The 19,835-nt window shown below is 53.0% G+C and overlaps 1 protein-coding gene and 1 long non-coding RNA gene across 6 annotated transcripts; one reads left to right on the top strand and one right to left on the bottom strand.

Annotated features, from left to right (window-relative positions):
* Positions 1-1,623: 1,623 nt before the first annotated feature.
* Positions 1,624-19,830, bottom strand: SEZ6L2 (seizure related 6 homolog like 2). Of its 5 annotated transcripts, none has more exons than XM_033426148.2 (18): positions 19,691-19,828; positions 18,661-18,792; positions 17,692-17,991; positions 17,208-17,347; positions 16,723-16,924; positions 12,167-12,352; positions 11,188-11,356; positions 10,385-10,548; positions 8,462-8,662; positions 7,870-8,008; positions 6,834-7,030; positions 6,520-6,714; positions 3,989-4,180; positions 3,713-3,904; positions 3,192-3,230; positions 2,892-3,009; positions 2,669-2,790; positions 1,624-2,196 (listed from the first exon to the last, which is right to left on the bottom strand). In XM_033426148.2, the coding sequence occupies exons 1-17, from the start codon at positions 19,767-19,769 to the stop codon at positions 2,676-2,678; spliced, it is 2,760 nt and encodes a 919-aa protein (XP_033282039.1). In that variant the 5' UTR covers positions 19,770-19,828; the 3' UTR covers positions 1,624-2,196; positions 2,669-2,675. The 5 variants fall into 5 exon arrangements, with proteins under 5 accessions (XP_033282039.1, XP_004268712.1, XP_004268715.1 ...); XM_004268664.3 differs by having other exon boundaries at positions 2,669-2,765; XM_004268667.3 differs by lacking the exon at positions 18,661-18,792 and having other exon boundaries at positions 2,669-2,765; positions 19,691-19,830.
* Positions 11,148-14,508, top strand: LOC117200911 (uncharacterized). Its single transcript, XR_004482712.2, has 3 exons — positions 11,148-11,271; positions 11,412-11,504; positions 14,371-14,508. It is a non-coding gene; the product is annotated as an uncharacterized LOC117200911 (long non-coding RNA).
* Positions 19,831-19,835: the final 5 nt, after the last annotated feature.

The raw sequence follows: 19,835 nt of genomic DNA, 5'->3' as shown, positions 1-19,835 counted from the left end.
GCTCATCACAATGCCTGGCACAGAATAAATGCCAAAAAATCGTAGGCTATTATCAAGGTCGGTTTGCCTCATGTTCTAAAATCCAATCCTCTTTTAAGTGTCCTAAAAATGTTTCATTATATTCAATTATAAAATTTTAATTAAGGAAAATTCAGTTGATTTGGAGAAAGACTTTAAGACAAACAGGCTGAGGCATCCCTGGTGACACAGTGGTTAAGAATCCGCCTGCCAATGCAGGGGACACGGGTTCGAGCCCTGGTCTGGGAAGATCCCACATGCCGCGGAGCAACTAAGCCCGTGCGCTACAACTACTGAGCCTGCACTCTAGAGCCCTTGAGCCACAACTACTGAGTCCGCGTGCCACAATTACTGAAGCCCGCGCTCCTAGAGCCCATGCTCTGCAACAAGAGAAGCCACTGCAACGAGAGGCCCAAGCACCTCAACAAAGAGTAGCCCCCGCTCGCCACAACTAGAGAGAGCCTGCGCGCAGCAAGGAGGACCCAATGCAGAAAAAAAAAAAAAAAAAAAAAAGACAGGCTGTAAATTCTCTATAACGTTCAAAAGTAAAGTAGAAAAGGACACCCATGGGAAAACCAAACAAGCTCATTGTTTATGAAAAGCTGCAAATCTAATACTTGGTAGACACATAACAGCAGATATGCTTAAAATGCCAAAAAGGGGGCTTCCCTGGTGGCGCAGTGGTTGAGAGTCCGCCTGCCGATGCAGGGGACACGGGTTCGTGCCCTGGTCCGGGAAGATCCCACATGCCGCGGAGCAGCTGGGCCCGTGAGCCATGGCCGCTGAGCCTGAGCGTCTGGAGCCTATGCTCCGCAACGGGAGAGGCCACAACAGTGAGAGGCCCGCGTACCGCAAAAAAAAAAAAAGCCAGAAAGGACTTCCCTGGTGGCGCAGTGGTTAAGAATCTGCCTGCCAATGCAGAGGACACGGGTTCGAGTCCTGGTCCGGGAAGATTCCACGTGCCGCAGAGCAACTAAGCCCGTGTGCCACAACTACTGAGCCTGCGCTCTAGAGCCCGCGAGCCACAACTACGGAAGCCCGCGCGCCTAGAGCCCGTGCTCCACAACAAGAGAAGCCACCGCAATGAGAAGCCTGCGCACCAAACAAAGAGTAGCCGCTGCTCGCCACAACTAGAGAAAAGCACACGCATAGCAACGAAGACCCAACGCAGCCAAAAATAAATAAATGCCAAAAAGATTGGGGGGAAAAATGGTACACTTGGATGGGTACAAGATTTCTCAAAAGGGGGTTGACTTTTAGGTCAACTGGTCATGAAACAAATTGAGCGCTGTTTGTCACCTGCCAAACAGTGAAGGAGGAGAGGCAGCTACTGTCATTTATCACCCAGCTAGAAGAGCCTGGAAACGCCAAGCCCTGTGGAGAGACTGCTGAGGCCAGGAGTGGGCCCAGCTGGTCCTCCAGAGGCTGAGCCCAAAGTCAGGCTTTTTGACCCCAGGCCAGCCCCTTCAACACTGCCCTGTGTGCAATCTTAAATTTCCATCTTTTTCCCCAGGTGTTCCCCTATCCCCAGCCCTCTTTCCAGAGAGGCCACCATCACCATCTCCAGTGCTCTGTGACCCACCTTCCCACACCCCACCAGCCCAGTTACAAATGCAGATTTTCTGTTTATTGCTCAAAAACAAAAATCCAGAAGCAAAGGTGGGGAGACTGTGGGTAGGGGACATGGCAGGAAGGGGGTAGGGGCCTTGTCCCAGCTCTCCCCTTCATCCCTCTTCTTCTGACCCTCCAAGGGTCAGAGGTTAGGCCCGGGGACAGAGCATCTGGGAAGGGCAGAGACTTCATGACCAAGGGAACAGCAGAGCTCTTGGGTAGTCCTTGTGGGATGCCCTGGGCTGGAGGGGCCCCAGGAGTTGCATCAGGGGCTGAGTTCCCCTCCTAGGGTCCAAAAGGGGGTAGAGTGAGTGGGGGGCAGGCCCCTTGTTTGGCAACTGAGAAGAGGAGGCTTTGGGCACAGGATGCTGGTTTATTTACTGTAGGGTCCCCAGGGCCATCAAAGCCCCCTCGTGGGACCAGGAGATTATTTACACAGCAGGGAGGAAGGGAGCCAGAGGCCAGGTCCTGTACTCCTTCCTGCCCAGAATGAGGAGAGGAGGGGCGTCCTGGGTCCTGCAGCCTTAGTCTTGGTGTTCAGATGGAAACTTCATACTCTCGTGTATCCTGGAAACAGAGAGATGGCATCAGTCACTAGAACGGGATGGAGGTGGAGGAGGCATCCACAAGGAAGGGGAAAGACTCTGTGTTTTTAAAATAACATAGATCACTGGGAGTTTGGGGACCATGGGGTGGGAATGGGGCTGAATCTGGCCAATGGGTGTATTTGGTTCATCCTACAGTATCTTAAAGTCACATAAAAATCTAAATTTCTGGATTGTCTTGAACAGTTAGAAGGTCTGGCAGTTGGGCCTAGGTTTCCTCCATGGACTGGATGGGGTACAAGCTTTCCAGTTGGTCACAGTCCTTACCACTCCTGATTGGCCCACCTGACTTGGCTTTGTTCATTGACGTGGCCTTTGTAGGCAGCTGAGTTTGCAATTCCCAAGACAGATGTTACAAAGACCTTGAGAGAAGGTTATGGAGTCCCAGGGGGGGCTGAGGGATGTGGCACTCCAGGGGTAGGGGAAGGGCTCACCCCAGCTTCATACAGTGGATTGCTGAAGTCTGACTCCACCGTGATGGGGCTGTAGGAATGGGAGCCTGAGAAGCCGAAGAGGGATTTTCCCTGTAGCCTGGGAAAGGAAGGAGATAGAGGGGCTTATCGAGAAGTGAGCCCCCAACCCCCCCTCACCCGGGCTTCTGTGCCAGGCAGGCAGGACGTCTGCCCTGGCCAGCAGCTCCCTGAGCTATGTACTTACTTGGTGTAGTATATGTAAACGCCACTGCCGAGGACGATGACCAAGCCTAGGGGCAGCAGAATGGCCAAGGCGAGGTTCCCACCCTCTAGCTGCCGTGACGGGTCAGTGGTCTGGCTCACTGGAAGGAGGAGGAGAGGCCAGTGATCTGGGGCTGGGCCCAGCCCTGGGCTCTCCCAGCCTCCTGCCCTGGGCCCTGAACCCTGGGCCTCAGCCCACCGGGGGCCTGGCCTCCTGCCCCCGGCCTCTGCCTTGCCCTCCCAACTTGGCCAGGCCTGGGTCTCCACCTGTGCCCTCACTGACCTTCCAGTTTTCGGTTGTCCAGGAGCTCCTCATAGGCCACTGCAGGGAGAGGAGGAGGAGGGGATGGGGTCTGAGCCAGGGAGGGAAGGAGGCTGGGTAGAGGGCCGGGAGCCCAGTGGGGCCGGGCTGGACAGCCTGGATTCTCTGCCCTCTGCTCAACCTAAACTCGATCCTTCCCTTGGGGACAGGGGAGGAACAGTCAGAGCAGGGCCTCGGTCCTCCTCCTCCAGACCCCTGGGCGGTCTAAACCAACCAGGTCTGTAGGATTTGTCAAAAATACGGAAACTGAGACCTATTCGGAGGGCAAGGGACTGCCAAACCAAAGCCCCCTCTACTACTTCCCTTAGGATAATTCCATGACCTTGAACTTCTCCAGGGCTTTTGGCTATACCTCTGATGATGACAGCCCATAGAAAGTGGATGGGGAGCTCGGCAGGGTCTCGAATTTGCTACCTGACTTTCCCAGCCCTGTCACATCCTGGACACTGCTGTGCCCCCTCCTGCCCTGCCTGCCCAGGCACCTTTGCAGAGTGGGGGCTGGCTGGTCCACTGTGAGGGGTGGCCGGGCACACAGGTGATGGTGACCTCGCCAATGAGCTCAAAGCCCTCATAGCAGAAGAAGCGCAGAGACTCGCCCGCCTGGTAGTGATGCTTGTACAACGTCTGATAGCCGTTCTCTGGCACCCCGGGGTTCAGGCACGGCTCGTACTTCACTGCAGGGAAGAGGTCAGTCATGGGCCAGCTGCACCATTGAGCAGGCCACCCAGCCACCCATCCTAGGGTGTCCCCAGACTCACAGGCGCACTTGGGGACCCGGTCGCTCCACTTGGGCGTGCCCGTGTCCCGGCTGTAGCAGGTGAGCACGGCCGCCCCCTCCAGGCTGTACCCCGGCAGACAGCGGTACTGGACGTGGGAGCCAACAGGAAAGCCAGCATCTGAGGTGGTGCGGTGCCCGTTGGTGATCTCACCAGGATCGGCACAAGTCATGACTGTTGGCAGGAGGACAAAGTCAGGGGGAGCCAGGCCCTTAAAAGATCTGCCAGAAGCTTAGAGCTGGGAGACGCCTGAGTCGTGGGCCATCTCCTTTGGGCAACACTCCGCACACACCTCCCACTCCTTCCTCAGAATGAACAGAGCAGGAGTTGGAAAACTTAAAATTCAATGCATTTTACATAGCAGGTTTCTTCCAGAAAACAGAACGTTTGGGGCAACCTGGGCCCCCATCCTAGGGTGAAATTTGAAATATTGAACCACTCAACCAGAGCAAACCAGCTAAATCCCAACCGTGTCAGCCCTGCATGGCAAATCATCAGCAGCAGAGCAGCTGCCCTCTTCAGAGGGGCCCAGACCTCCTGCTCGCCTCATTCCCGTCATCCCCAGCCCCTTCTGCTCACTTGTATTGCCTGCCTGGCCTCTGCGGGCATTTGTTTACAACCTTGCTGTGGAAGAATCCCAATCAAAGCCATTTCTTATATATAGACCTGAGCAAGGCACCTCGCTAAAATGTTTTACAAACATGATATCATATACCCTGATGATCTCAGAGAGGTCAGCGTCACTATCACCTCTCTTGGGGCTCAGGGCTCAGGGCAGTCAAATGACTGGTCTATGGTCACTCAGCCAGGGAGTGGCAAAGCTGGAACTGTTCAGGGTCACAGCCAGGGAGCACTGGGCTGAGATTCAGAGACTTAGGGCTCAGCTCAGCTGAAGGCTCCATGTGCTGCCTTGGGCAGGGTCCCTACTGAGTCTTGGGCAGCTGGGCCACGCCCTATCCCCTCTGGGCCCCGCTTCCATCCCTTCTTGTCCCCGCCCCATGTGGTCTGGGTTCCAGATTGGACATCCTGTGACTCCTTCCAGGGATGGGGAGCTGTGTCAACTAGAAAGTTTTCCTTGTGTCCAGTCCAAATCTGGCTTCCTGAAACTTATCCTCATTGGTCCCACCGTTGCTCCTAGGGGCCAGGTGAAAGACCTACAATCCTATATCCTGGTGACAGGCTTCCAGAAATTTGGAGGAAGTGACAAGATGCCACCCCTTTCTGCTCTTCTAAAAGATAAATTCTCCCAGCTCCTTTGAATGTCACCTCCTCTGTGAAATCTCCTGCCCTATCCCTGGGACAATTAACCCACCCCTCTTCCTACAGCCCTTCTTCATACTTATAGCAACTACTACTTACTCACTGTTTACCTGCACCAGGCACTAACGTGAAAAGCTTTTCATTTGCTTTTCACAATCCTCTATTCCTACTTCACTGAGGAAGAAGCCAAAGCCTCAGAGATGTTAAGTACCTTGCCTGAAGTCACCCAGCGGTTACCACTCTAATACCCTGAGTTAAGTATCTGTCCCTGTCCCAGACTGTGAGCTCTGTCAGGGTAGGGAGAGTCCCCAACACCTCCGCATAACTCCAGCCACAACACATCATGGGACTTTAATAACGGAATTAAAATAAACCGACGGGCTTCCCTGGTGGTGCAGTGGTTAAGAATCCGCCTGCCAATGCAGGGGACACGGGTTCGAGCCCTGGTCCAGGAAGATCCCACATGCCGCAGAGCAACTAAGCCCGTGCGCCACAACTACTGAGCCTGTGCTCTAGAGCCCACGAGCCACAACTACGGAAGTCCACACGCCTAGAGCCCATGCTCCGCATCAAGAGAAGCCACCGCAATGAGAAGACTGCGCACCGCAGGATAACGAAGAGTATCCCTCGCTCGCCGCAACTAGAGAAAGCCCTCGTGCAGCAACAAAGACCCAACTCAGCAAAAAATAAATAAAATGAATAAATAAATAAATTTATTAAAAAAATAAAAGTAAATAAAATAAAATAAACCGAGCTCTCTGACAAGCCTAGGCCCCTGCAAAGTGACTCCTCATAATATCAAGGGTTGGGGACTGAGAGACTGGAGCAAGGCCTAGAATAAGAAAAGAGATGAAGGGGCAGGCGGGGGGCAGGGGGGCAGGGGGGCGGGACTCAGACTGGGCAGAGGCAGGGCCAGGAGACGATGGGGGAGGAACCCAGAAGAACCAGGTTCAGGACCCAGAACAGTGCAAGAGAGAGGGATGCAGCCCTGGGAAGATGAGAGTGGGGACCAGAGGGTACAGTTTCGGAACACCGAGGAACAGAGGAGTGGAACCCACTGGACATATGGTTGGGGCCTGAGGAAGATCTAGGCAGGACCTCGAGCGAAGGGATGGGTCCAGACAGAACAGGGGCGGGAACAAGAAGATACGGAGGCGGGGCGCATAGGGGGTGGGCGGAGCCCAAGCAGAGCCGTGAAACCCAGGTGGGCAGAGGCGGAGCCACGAGAGGATTAGGGCGGGGCCCGGGCTCACTCTTTCGGCAGGCGGGCGGCGCTGCGCTCCAGGACAGGTCCCACTGGCAGGTGAGAATGTCCGACCCAAGCAGCTCATAGCCAGGCTCGCACTGATAAGTAAGCACAGTGCCCCGGATCAGGTCCCCGTGGGAAGCCGTCCTCCAGCCCCATTCCGGGGGCGGCAGCTCGGGGCACGTGTCGTTCCTCGGGACCTCTGCAGGGGAGAGACGGCGAGTTTGGAGGCTGTCCTGCGACCCAGGACAGCCTTCCAGCCTCGGGGGCCTCTCTGACCTGCGGGACCCCTTCCCATCTCGGGACCCTAGGCCTCGGTACCTTTGAAGTGCAACACGAAACCCTGGCCCAGGCCCGGGTTTGGAGGTCCGGGCGGTGCCTGGAACTGCAGCGTGAGGTCGGGCCCAGAGGAGAGGAGGCGGCGGCGCGGTTGAGGCCCTCGCAGCTGGGCCAGGACTCGGGCACTGGGACCGTCCCCATCGAACAGTGTCAGCATATCCCCTTCTCGCACATTCAAGCTGGAGGGAGTGGGACCAGACATGGGGGCTGGGTTACGATCGGCCCCTCCCATCTGGTTCTGCCCAATCACTAACTCAGCTCATTAGCAACCTTACCTACTCTCCAGTCCCGCCCTACATTCTCCTATCCCAGGCCTCAGTTTGGATCAGTTATGGGCTTCTCCTCCACGCTAGTCGCTCCAGGTTCCATTTGGTCTGTGGCTTCTCCCGGCTCCTGCTTCCCAATCCCTAACCCTGATCATTGTTGACGCCTCCCACTTCCCAGTCCCTCCTCCATCACCAGGTGACGCACAGCCAGGCTCAACTCCAGCTCTGACCAATCACAGACCATGCTCATTACCACCCAGCCCAACTCTAGGCCCCAACCGAGTACATGCTTTTTGAGCCGCGCCCACTTCTGGTTCTGTCCAGGCACATGACCACCTCACACCAAAGCAGCTCACTGGATTTCCCCCACAGCCACGCCCACCTTGTGTGCTGCTGCTGATGCAACAGCTCGGGCCTGGGTCCCTGGAAATCACTCCAGGGGGGCCTCAGAAACAGCCAAAGAGTGAGACTTCAGGCCAGAGCCCCTTTTTCACAATAGTCCCCGAGGAAGGCTGCATTACCCCATTTACTTGTCCAAGGTCGCCTGACCAACAAGTGATTTGTACCTGGGTCTACCTGATGTCCCACACCCCTATCCTGAATCCTTAGCCACTTCTTTCATCCGAACGTATATTCACTGAATCTCGTGTAGACACTCGAGCCAGCCAGGCTCATAATGCAGGCCAGTGCGTTGTCATACCACACATGGCTGAGCCCACACCCATTGCACCCTCTGCAGTACCCAGACATACATCTCAACTTGAAGCAAGATGCGCTTCTCTTCCTGGACATGCAGACCCCACACGCAGTCTTGGCCGGGGCTATAGCTCTGGGGCCAATCCGGAGAGAGGACCACACCAGCTGGCTCTGACAGCTCCCCTCCACACATGGCTAGGATAGAAAGGGTGTCAGATTCAGGACCCAGGTGGGCATGCAGTCTCTATTTCGCTACGATCCTCACCACTCCCAACTGTGTGCAGCAGACTGCCTCCCCGGTTTCCTATTATCTATTACCCACCTGATTCTTGCCACGTCTAGTCCTGTTGGGTCCAATCCCCCGCCCCACTCTTAACTAACCCCGCCCAGTCTCCAGCCTATGCATTACCACCCAATCCATGACTTAGCCCAATCTAGCTCTTGAAGATATTTGGGTTATGACCCCTGAACTCTGTAACAAGCCCATCAACTACTCAGCTAAGAAAACTAAGCCTCTGAAAGGGACAGAGATTGATCCTGAGTTTGCTAGGTTCTCCTTCCTGAACGGCCTTCCTAGGATCCCCAGCTCAGGGGGTAGTCTGTGAACTGAAGGATGTTCTGGGGAGGCGGGGAAGGCGGCAGGCTCACCCTTGCAGGCTGGCTCTGTGTCATTCCAGTGGGGTTCTGTGGGATCCACACATTCGATGGCATTGGGGGGGCCAGGGGGCTCCAGGGCATATCCTGGGAGGCACGAGAAGGTGGCCAGTGCCCCTGGGCGGTATTCAGGGTCCGTGGTGGTGACATTGCCATGTGCCAGGAAGGGGGCAAAGCAGCGATCTTCCTCAAAGGCTAGAGAGGAGTCAGTCACAGGAATTAAGCATTAGGACAGGCCTCCAGGGATCTCAGAGTGGGGAACCAGGCTGAATTCCAGTGTGGTTTGGCCCCCCAGTGGGCTATTTAAAATGGAAAGCCTTTGGGCTTAGCTTTCACTTTCCAGTTTCCCCCAAACCCTAACATTCCTCATTCACATATTTATGTTAGCTCCCCGGCCTCTGGACAGAAACCCCAAGGTCAGTCAAGTCCCAGCCGCTATTCTACAGATGAGGACACTAGGTCCACAGACAAAAAGCCATGTGCTCCATGTCACACAGTAGGGCAGTGGCAGAACCAGACCTCAAGCCCAGATTCCTTGATTCCCAGCCAGAGGCACTTGGCTCTGGAAGCTGCAATGGAGTGGGGGAAAACGGTGCCTTTGGAGACCTGGCTCATGTAGGTGTGTTCGCTCCTCAAAAATAACCGTTGGTTTCTGATCAACCCTGATTATCCATACTGTGGCTAGAATCCAAAAGTGAGGCAAACACAAAAGCTACTCAGTTTTAACTTTGGTCTAAGTCAGCAAAAAAATTAACATGTGTAGAGTGTTTTAGTTTTTGCCCATCTGATCATATCTTCGACTCAGGTAAGGCTCAGGTGCCTATGATACAGAAGGAGTCTGAAGCCCATGGAGCAGCAGTGGCCCACAACCATGGAGACAGGCCTCAAACCTAGAAATTCTCTTTGCACTCTCAGAATCTAAAATGCAATTTATTTTTCAGATCCACTGTTCTGTTTCACCATTACTTAACCTGATAAGGTGTCATGTCCAAATCCTATGCATCCATCAGGGCCAAGTGCCAATTCCCTTTCTCCCTTGATTCATACCAGAAACTAGCCCCTCCCATCTCTGAGCATTTTACTTTCTTTGTCTCTTTCCTGCTACTGTTTACACAAATCCTCTGCTCCAGCCACAGTGAAACTCTGTTTCCCAAACATACAGGCTTTTCTCTACCTCTTTACTGTTGCTCACACTGTTCCTTTCACCTGAGATGCTCATTCCCAATCTTCCTCTTTTAAAATTCTCTTTATCCTGTAAGTCCCAGTTCAAATGCCTCCTCCCATGATCACTGACTTCCTTCCTTCCTACCTATCCAGCATCCAGTCCCCTTTGTCTGTTAACAGCACTCCTATTTTCATTTTGGGTCACACGTCCTCCCCACTTCCAGTCCATGAGATTCAGCTGGAGCCAACCAGGGATGGCCATGTGATGTGGATCTGCCAATCATAACACCACCTGCCCCTAGCTACAGTGATTGGCTCAGGCATAGATAGATGACCTAAGCCAGGGCAATGAAGGCCTTTCCTGGCATTTTTGTTAAAGCTCTTAGGAAAGTGGTATGCTTTCTCTCTGATGGGGTTGCTAAAGTTGTTGGTATGTAAATCTGTAACTGCTAGGTACACAACAGACTGAGAGTCTGCCTGAGAATGAAGCCAACTGAGAGGAAAGAATGGAGAGATTTAAGTAACTGGTCTCTTGGCTGTGTACCTGGATCCAGCCACACTTGAAGCTTAAGTAGAAAAGACCACCTCAGGGAATTAGAATGTGTCCTTGTCGATTTGGGATGGGGAGACAAGTCAGTTTTCAGGAATCCAAACGTGGAGATAAGCAGAGATGGATTATGTGCTTGTGACCATGCCTGGGCGTAGGAAGAGGGGAAGGTGCGGCAGGTGGGGCCTCAGGGGAAGGGCAGTTACCTTCAAATCGGAGGCTTAGCAGCAGGGGATTGGCAGGTGTCTCTGAAAGCAGCTCCACATAGAGGGACTGGGCATCACTGATGAGACCCCGCTCTGGGACATCATCCATGTCCGAGTCATAGATCACCGGGGATAGGGGACTGCCCCCTGAGCGCACCATCAGCCTGGGATGGACAGAGGTGGCCAGGAGCTCAGCTTCCCCTCAGAAGCTGCCTCACCTCTTGCCTGCTCTCCTAACTTAATTTCATAGCTATAATTTTCAAACATTAACTATATGCCATGTACTCTTCTAAGCTTTTACACATTTTATCTCACTTAATTCTCACAAGAACCCTTGAGTTAGATACTATTATTATCCCTCATTTTATAGATGAGAAAATTGAGGCACAGAAAGAGTAAGTAACCTGTCCAGCTACACATAGCAACTAATGTCAGAGCTGGGATATTAGTTTGCTAGATAAAGAGTGAGAATAATGAAGATGACGTTGGCAAACTCATTTATAGTGCTTACTGTGTGCTAGGCACCATTCCAAGCACTTTACAAATCTTAATGCATTTGTCCTCACAGAAACCTTAAGAGGGTGGTACTATTATCTCCATTCTACAGATGAGAAAACTGAAGCACAGAGAGGTTAAGTGATTTGTCTCAGTTTGCACAGCTATACTGCCTAAGAAAGGGGAAGGACTAACCCGCATTTGACATAGATCCCAACTGGGATTGCCCCCGCGTCTGTCTGACTGTCTATTGCAGCCTCCCTATTTCCTTGAAGTGAGGACCTCTGACGCAAGGCCCAGACCCTCACCGGTCGTTGTCCTCATCCAGGGAGACTCTCTCAAAGTGTAGGTGCAGCCGGCGTCCCTCAGCTGCTTCGATGACCCAACGGCAGGTGAGGTTGGGCCCTGCAGCTCCCCCAGGCTCAGGGGACACGATGCGGCCAAGTGTAGCGTTGTGGATGGTGCCACCACAGGATGCTGTGGACGGTGCGGGGGGGCAGGTTAAGGTGACTTGTCCTTTTCCCATCTGCAGAGCTATTGCACCCACACCTTTGCCTGGGACCTGGCCTTGGGATGACCTCTGCCCTACAGGCTCACCCCAGGACTTTTTTCAGGCCACTACCAGGTGAGGAACCAGCCTTGGAATAGAAAAACCCTAGGATGGACACCCCCCCCCCCGCAGGATGGAGATTCCATCAAAATGAAGACTCCCCAGATGTGGACACCCTGGGGTGGGGAGTTATGGGGAAGTCCCCCAAACTGAAGCTCTCAGATGGAAAATACTCAGGATAGGATCCCAGGATGAAGACTCTCCAGGATAGACACCCCCAGATATAGACCCCAAGAATGGTTTCCTCTAGGATGAGGAGTCTCCAAAAGCAGGGACCCCCAGAATGGTGACTCCCCAAATGGGAACCCTCCAGGAATTCCCTGTGGTCTATTGGTTAGGACTCTGCACTTCCACTGCAGGGGGCACAGGTTTGATCCCTGGTCAGGGACCTAAATTCCCACAAACCATGTGGCATGGCCAAAAAAAAAAAAAAAAAGGAACCCCCCCCCACCCCGAGGTGGTACTTCCCCAGATGGAGAGCCCCCCCCCCAAGGATGGAGACTCCAAGGATTGAGACCCTCAGGGTGAAGAGCTCCAAATGGAGACCTCAGGATAGGGACTCCTCAGGGTAAAAACCCCTTCAAGATGGGTGTTCCCAAAGATAGAGACCCCCAAGGTAGGACCCTCCAGTGGGGCTCCCAGGACAGAAAACCACACCTATTGTGGTAGAGACTCACCCATGCAGCTGGGGGGTTCACTGCTCCAGGCTGGCCGGGTACCATTGAGGCAGATGAGGGTCTCCTCACCCTGCAGCTGGTAGCCCGAATCACAGTGGAAGGTGGCAGTGCCTCCAGGGTGAAGGTCTGTCACACTCACATCCCCATGGGCTGGCCGGGGAGGGAAGCCGCAGCTCAAGAGGTAGGCTGGATCAGGCAGGGCAGGAGAAAGAGGATTCACTCTCCCAGGCCATCCTCTCTCACTGGTTCCCCAGCATTTCCTCCCCTCTTTCCAGGTCCCCCTCACTCTCCAGGGCACAAACTGGCTCCATACTGGAGTCCTTACGTGGACACACTGTCTCATGAAGAGGTAATGTCAACATCTCTTATCTCCCCTAATCTTTGTAATCTACCCACTTTGGCCCCCATTTTACAGATGAGAAACCTGAGCCTCAAAGAAGTTTTGGACCCTAGCACCCATTTACTGTGTGAATTCAGGCAAATCAATTGACCACTCTGAACCCCATTCAGCTCTAATAATAGCAAATAGTATTTGCAGAGCTTGTTCAGCTTCCAAAATGAGTTCACGCAGCGCTTTTGAGGTAGTCAGAGAAAGGCTGTGACCCACTTTCCAGGGGTGGAAATTGAGGCTCCAAGTTATTAAGTGCCTCAGATCATTTTCTCCCCTCCATACACACAGACTTTCTTCCACTGAGGTGTCACTGTGATATTATACCCTCAGCTTTCATCCAGAGGAGTTACAAGAAACTCCTTTAGAAACAGACTATTCTGTCATTAAAGACCTTAATACCCAGTGTCCCCTAAATGAATCCCCCAGTGAAAGTGAAGTGCTAGGGAAAGCTTTGCTTTCCTTAAGGAACTGGTTTGTCTTTTTTCCTGCAATGAGAACTGTGTAATCTCTCTTTTCATACTGGCTGCTAGGAAGCCCAGAACCAGGTTGAGTCTTGTCCCTAGTAACAATGGCTTGTCTATCCACATTCTGTTTTTTTCAAATTTAATAAGCATTATCTGGTGCCAATATTTCTCTTATTTTTTTTTTTTTTTTTGGCTGCGCCACACGGTTTGTGGGATTTTAATTCCCCAACCAGGGATCGAACCCCGGCCCTTGGCAGTGAGAGCGTGGAGTCTTAACCACTGGACTGCCAGGGAACTCCCTCTTACTTATTCTATTTAATCTTATTGTTTGCATTCTTTTTTGAAAGCCTCCTGAAATTCTTGCGGAAACATATGAGATAAAACAAACAAATAGAAAGTGACTTGGTAATCAGTGATAGACTCTGAACTTGATCCTGACAGAGCTCTGTGTGTCTGTTTAAGACTAGGCAGAGTTCATTAAGAAGGGCTTCCTGGAGGAAGTACATCGAAGCTGGGTCTTGTACGAGGGGCAGGCTCTGGTTAGCAGAGGGTCCAGCTTGCCTGGGCCTTTGCTTTTTCTGACTCTCCAGTCCTGAGTGATTCTGTAAGAGACCTGGTCTCTCCCTGTTTCAAAATTCAACAAGCATTTCCTTGGCTGGGTCCTAGGGTCAGAGGTGAAAAAGACTGAGGCCTTGCCTTCAGGAGTTCATGGTCTACTAAGATAGACAAAAAAACAGCCTTTTAGAATACAGGGATTTAGGAATTCCCTGGCGGTCCAGTGGTTAGGACTTGGCGATTTCACTGCCGGGCAGGGGTTCAATCCTTGGTCAGGGAACTAAGATCCTGCAAGCCGAGCAGTGGACAAAACAAACAAATAAACAAAAAACAAACCAAAAAACCGCACAGTGATTTGAATAGACTTTAGCCTCTGTGATGGCTCTCCAAGACCAACAGAATCAAGTCTGAATGCTTTAGATTGACATTCAAGCCCCTTCCACAACCAGTTCCAGCCCAGTCCATCCAGCTTCAGTTCTCAGCACCCACGGCCCATATATCTCACACGATACAGTTCTGTGACTCCTTACAGTCCCACTTCCATATTTTTCCACACAATTTCCCCTACCTGAAAGGCTCTCTTCTCACTGTTTCTCATCTTTCAAGGAGTAACTTAAGTACCACCTCCTCCAGGAAGCCTTCCTGACCCCTCCCCTTTCCCACAGAGTTAGTTTTTTTTTTTCTTTTTGCCTAAACACAATCCACATGCATAATTTTATCATCACATTGACACCTGCCTATTGCCATTGTGAGACTGAATCAAATGTTTTTTATTTTGTCTCCTAAAAACCTAGCCTAGCTGATCAGTTGATGCCGCCAAGAGGCAATGTGGAACAGTGCAAAGAGCACTGGATTTGGAGATGGGCAGACCTAAGTTCCAGTTCTACTTTCACAACTTATTAGCTGTATGGCCTTGAGCAGGTGACTTCACCTTTCATCTGTAAATGGCAATAACAATTCCTGTCATTGAGGATTGGCCTTAAAGAAAAGAAACCTGGAATCAAGCCCCTGGAACATAGAAAGTACTCAGAAAATGTTAATCGCCCGCCCCTCAGCTTCAATTAATAAATGACCAGGGGTCAGGGACTTGGAGATCTGACTTCTGACTCTGCAATGAATTTGCTGGTGGCTGAGCAATCCATATAAGCTTTGAGGCTTTTTCTTCCTCTTAGAGATGGAGCTGACAATGGCCACCCCCAGGGCTGCTGTGAGAAGCAACCAAAACAAGAGTTGATGAAAGAGTTTTGTAAATGGGAAAGTTTGCTGGACTTGGGGTGAGGGGTGATAGAGCCTTTGACCTTCCAGAGAAGCTAATGAGGCCACTGTGGACTGGAGGGCCCAGCCAGTGCAAATTGGGAAGGGCTTAAACGGGGCCTCCGTCCCAAAGGTGCCTGCAGAAGCCGCAGAGCAGGGAAGACCGAGGCAGGTAATGAAGGCCCATTTATGCAATAGCCCTGCTTCCTCAAATGTTCCAGTTCATCTAAAGAGTCCTATTTTCAATGCCCTAGGGAAGTGGCTGCTTAAAGGAGCCAGCAGGAAGCCATCCTATAATATCTGAAGCCCAGCCCTCAGCCCTGGGCCTTCAAGGCATGCCCTTGCTCCCCAACAACCGGGCCCTGACCACCAACTACATGTCCCCCGGCTCACTGGTCTCTCCAGGAGTAGGTCTGCTGCTGGGCATCTCCACCGTGCATGCCTTACCTCGTGGGGCAAGTCTAGAGCAGAGGCCTCAGGAGAGGCTGGAGAGTGTGTGAGGAAGGGATATGGGTTGTCTGTGTCCTGGACAAAGTCACAAGGGATCTGGTGTCAGCAGAGCTCACAAGCGGGCAGCAAGGCCATGAGGTGAAGTGAAGGGGACACTGGCCCAACACACAGTTCCCTCTCTGTTTCTGAGCAAAGGAAGGGACTTTGGAGACGGCAGCAGTGTCTGGAATGGGACCTTGGGCTGGGCCCCTTGCCTCATGTACACGTGTATGCTAGAATGTACATTGCATCGTGGGAAGGTTTCCATACACACAGGCAAATATGGATGTACACGTGTGTGTAGGCTGTCTGTGGGTGGGTGCTTGCAAATGCAAGCATGCGCAGATACATCCCCTCCTTCCTACCCCCAGAAGTCAGCAGGATCTTTTTAGGTCACAAATCTGAGGCTGTCACTATCTTGCTTAAAACATTTCAAAGTGTCTCCTCCTCCCATGCAGGATAAAGTAGTCCAAGGACTCCTCACTGAAGCTGGTAAGGCCCTTTGTCATCCAAATACAACCTACCTCCCAGTCTAGCCTCTTGGCCTACTTCCCCAGCACTTTCTGTGCTTTACTGTAATAGCAATGATTGACATTTTCGAGCCCTCACTGTGTACCAGACACTATTTTAAGCACTTGACGTGTATTGATTCATTTGATCTTCCTAATAATACCACAAAGTAAGTATTATGATCCCCATTTTTCAGATAAGACAATGCGGCACAGAAAGGTTAAGTAACTCACCCCAGGTCACACAGCTAAGACAATTCTATCTTCCATGCTGAATTACCTCAACTCCTCAAGGGGGTCACATTTTTTTCTCCTCTCTGGGTCTTGGAATATGTTTTTCCATCCATCTAGACATCTGCCTTCCTCTTTCTCTCCCTCCCACCCTTCCCCTAGCTAACTCATCTTAGGTGTCAGCTTAGTCATCACCTCCTCCAAGGAGGTGTCCCCATATTCCTTATAGGGGAAATTTAGGTCCCTTTGATAGTTGTTCTCTCTGACAGTGGTTCCTCCATCATAGGGATGGGGGTCCTTATCTCACTGAATTATAATTATCCTGATTATTTGTCCATCTCCCTACCTAGATTCTGAGTTCCCTTTACATCTGGCTTGTTCATTCTTCTCTCCAAGGATAACACAGGGCCTGTATGAAGTGGGCACTCAATAAACATTTGCTGAGTGAATGGATGAATTGTCACTTGGATGTGTGCACACCCAGGCACAGGTCTGTGAGTGTGTGAGATAAGTGTGTATAGGTCTCCTCCGAGGATTCTGCCCCCCATGGTCCTAGTCAGGAGGAAAAGGCCCCAACATTACCCTGTGCTTAGAAGGCTCCTGAAGATGTTCCCTGTGCCCAGTGTGGCCCCTGCCCTCCCACCAGCACTCCGAACTCCTCACCCTGATAGTGGATCCTGAAGCCACCACCCCTTGGGACCCGTGGGCTCTGGAAGTGCAGGAGCAGCCTGTTGGTTGGACTCCGAAGGACCTGTCCTTCTCCCAGCATGGAGGAATTAGCCAGGAGTCGGGGGGCCAGTCCTGGGGACCCCCCACCAGCCAGCACCAGGAGTTCCTCCTCCCGAGACAGGTTCAGCGTCTGCACCTAAAGAAGCCAGACCCAGACCAGCCAGGGAAGTCAGCCGGGGTGTGTGACCCCCTAAGCTCCCCCGCCCCTTGCCTTCCTTTTCCCTGTATGTAGCAGACCAAGAACCACGGTAACGTTGGCCAAGTTGTAGAACTTTAGGAGAGTCTGTGAGATCCTCAGGAAATAGGTCCATCTGAGTCAGAAAACAAGTTCTCTGGCTCCTAGGCCCAACCCGTGCACACCCCTGGGCCCGGACGGAAGGGCTGGGAGGTTTCACAATCATATGCTTAAGTCCAGTTACCTGGATCTCAATGCCGTAGCCAGGGTAGACATGGATGCTGTACGTGCAGTCCAGGAGCCCCAAGGTTCGGCTGGCCGCGCTCCCTAAATCTGGAGACTCCACATGCCCTTCACCTTCGGAGATGTTGTTATTACACAGAACTAAAGAGATATAAGTGCTGGGGTTGAGAGAATCTCTGTGTTCTTGCCCTCCCAGCCAAGTAACCCTGGGGGTCCTCATCTGTCTTCTCCCCAGCACCCCTCACCATCTTTATCCAATGCTCACTCTCCCATCTGTGCCCAGAACTCCCTTCCTCAACTGTCATAAGACATAAAACACATAGAACAGTGCTGGCACATAGTAAGGGTGTATCAGCGCTAGCCTTTATTATAATTAAGCAGAAGGCCCTCTCCCATCTAGACTCCTTCTTCTTCCACACGTTCCCGGCAGCCTCTCCCCCATCCACACCTTCCTCTTCTCCCACATCCCCTTTCAATCGCCTCACCTGGGCTGGTCACCGTCGTGGTGACAGTTGTCGTGGTGATGATGGTGGTCGTGGTCTCCTCCTCTCCTCCCTCAGACCCGAGGGGCGGGCCTGGGGAGGCGGGACCGGGAAGGGGCGGGGCCGTAGTTCCTGGGGGCGGGGTCAGCAGCTCCGGCGCGGTGGGGCCTGCCCCCCTGCCCTCCTTAGGGGTTACGGCTGTTGTCAGAGGCCCTGTGCCCGGCTCAGTGGCCCGTGGCAGGGAGGGTGCTGCAAGAGTCTGGCCGGCTGGAGGGGTGGCTAGTGTGGGGTCTGGATCAGATCCTGGGACAGTGCGAGGGAAGTCAGGAAACAGGAGGAGCATATTGATGGGCCTCGGTCGGGGATCAGGGCTAAGAGACACTGCGAGGTCCCCACTGAACCCAAAAGACCTCCCCCACGAGGCGCAGGACCCCCACCTCTCCCTTCCCCACCCAAACTTCCCCCCTCCTCCCAAGGCTTCCACAGCCTGCCCCCCAGCCCCTTTTTCTTCTCTCTGTCCAGGCCCTTCCACTCTGACAGTCTCCTTGAGCTTCTCCCTCTGTCTCCCCATTCAGATCTGGCTCTCTCTCCCGGTTACCCCTTTCTCTTTCCTCTTTTTATTTTGCACTCTCTAGAACTCTTGGTCTATGTTTAGTATTCTTATCCCTCCCTGATTTTATGATTCTAGGTCTACTACTCTCTGCATTTCTCTCTCTTTCTGTGTTTCTTTTCCACTCTATCTCTGATTCTGGCTCTCTGAGTTTCCATCTGTCTTTCTCTCTGTTTTTCTGTGCTGTTTCTTGATCATTCTACCTCAATTTCTCTGGCTCTCTGACTGTCTATGTCCAGTTTTGACTCTCTCGAACCATCTCTCTCTGTCTCTCTGAATTTCACTGGCCTGGCTCCCCATCTCCCTGAATTAACGTCCCTCCCTCTGCCTCTATGTTGCTCCTGCCACTCTGGGGGCCTCACCCGGCAAGTAGCCCATTTCTGGGCCTCTCCTCAGCAGGGCTCCATGGAGCAGCTCTGCCAAGGCCTCAGAGGCTACGGTGGGGGTCTCATTTCCAGGCTCCGGCAGTGCCTCCTCCTCCTTCAGGGGCAGACCTGGGAGATGAAGTTGTGCGAGCTCTTCCACTGCCCCACACTCCTTCCTTCTCCAGAAAGATCTTTTCCAGAGCTCTTATTCTCTCCTCAGTCAGCTGGGCCAGCAGGAGCTCAGAGGGTCCCAGACTGGGCTGAGAGCCAAGATTGGAGGAGGGGCTCCCAGCTGCCCATCACACTCCTACCCCTTCCTCTCTCCCTTTTCCCCCAGGCTGTGTGGGCCTTCGGTGAGCACCTCGGACAGAGCCAGCAGGGCAGAGAAGAGGCAGGGCGCTACCTTCATTTTCCCCTCAGTGATGCTCTCCCCAAAACCCCGGGCCTCTGCGGAGGGTCTGGCAGCACCTCCCAGCCCTTGCTTCTGCAGTGTCCAGCTTTTTCTCTGGGTTTCTGTCTCTGCAGTGTGGTCCTCCCTCTCTTTCTCTGCAGTCTCTGCCCCCTTCCCTGGAGTCTCGCTGGGGGGTAAGAGTTGGGGATTGAATATCTGGCCTCTGCGCACTGCCTCTGTTCATCTGTCTTTGTCCATACGTCCAAGAACATTTGTGTGTGCTGCGCCTGGCATCTCTCCCGGCACCTCCATCTCCCACCCTGGTACCCGGCCTGCTTCTGCCGCCTCCGCAGACATCCCCCCCACCCCGCCCCGCCACAACGTCCCCAGCCCTTCTTCCTGGATTTAACCCCTGAGACGCTGCTAAAAGCTCCCCTCATTAATTTCCCCAACTCAATATATGGGGTTAGGGGCTCCAGGTGCAAGCTGGAAAGCCCTGGCTTGCCCCTTCTCCGTCAGCTGTGCCCCTCCCCTCCCCCAGGAGCTCAGAAGGCGCAGGATGTTCGGAGAAAGGAAGGTATAGGACCCAGCTGGGGGCCTTCCCGGAGGCCCACCCCCACGCACCCAAGTCCTTACCCTGAATCCAGGGACAGCTCAGCAGAATTAGGAACAGCAGCTGGGGAGGTGGCGGATGCTGGGCCCTGGGAGCCCCCATGGCGACTCACACCAATTTCTCTCCTCTGCGCCTCTCCTAAATAATCTAGCTGTCACCTTTCCTCCG

The sequence above is a fragment of the Orcinus orca genome, chromosome 16 (assembly GCF_937001465.1).
Source record: "Orcinus orca chromosome 16, mOrcOrc1.1, whole genome shotgun sequence".
Classification (NCBI taxonomy): domain Eukaryota; kingdom Metazoa; phylum Chordata; class Mammalia; order Artiodactyla; family Delphinidae; genus Orcinus; species Orcinus orca.
Note: the sequence above shows the minus strand (reverse complement) of the source record. Positions and strands in the feature narration are given on the sequence as shown.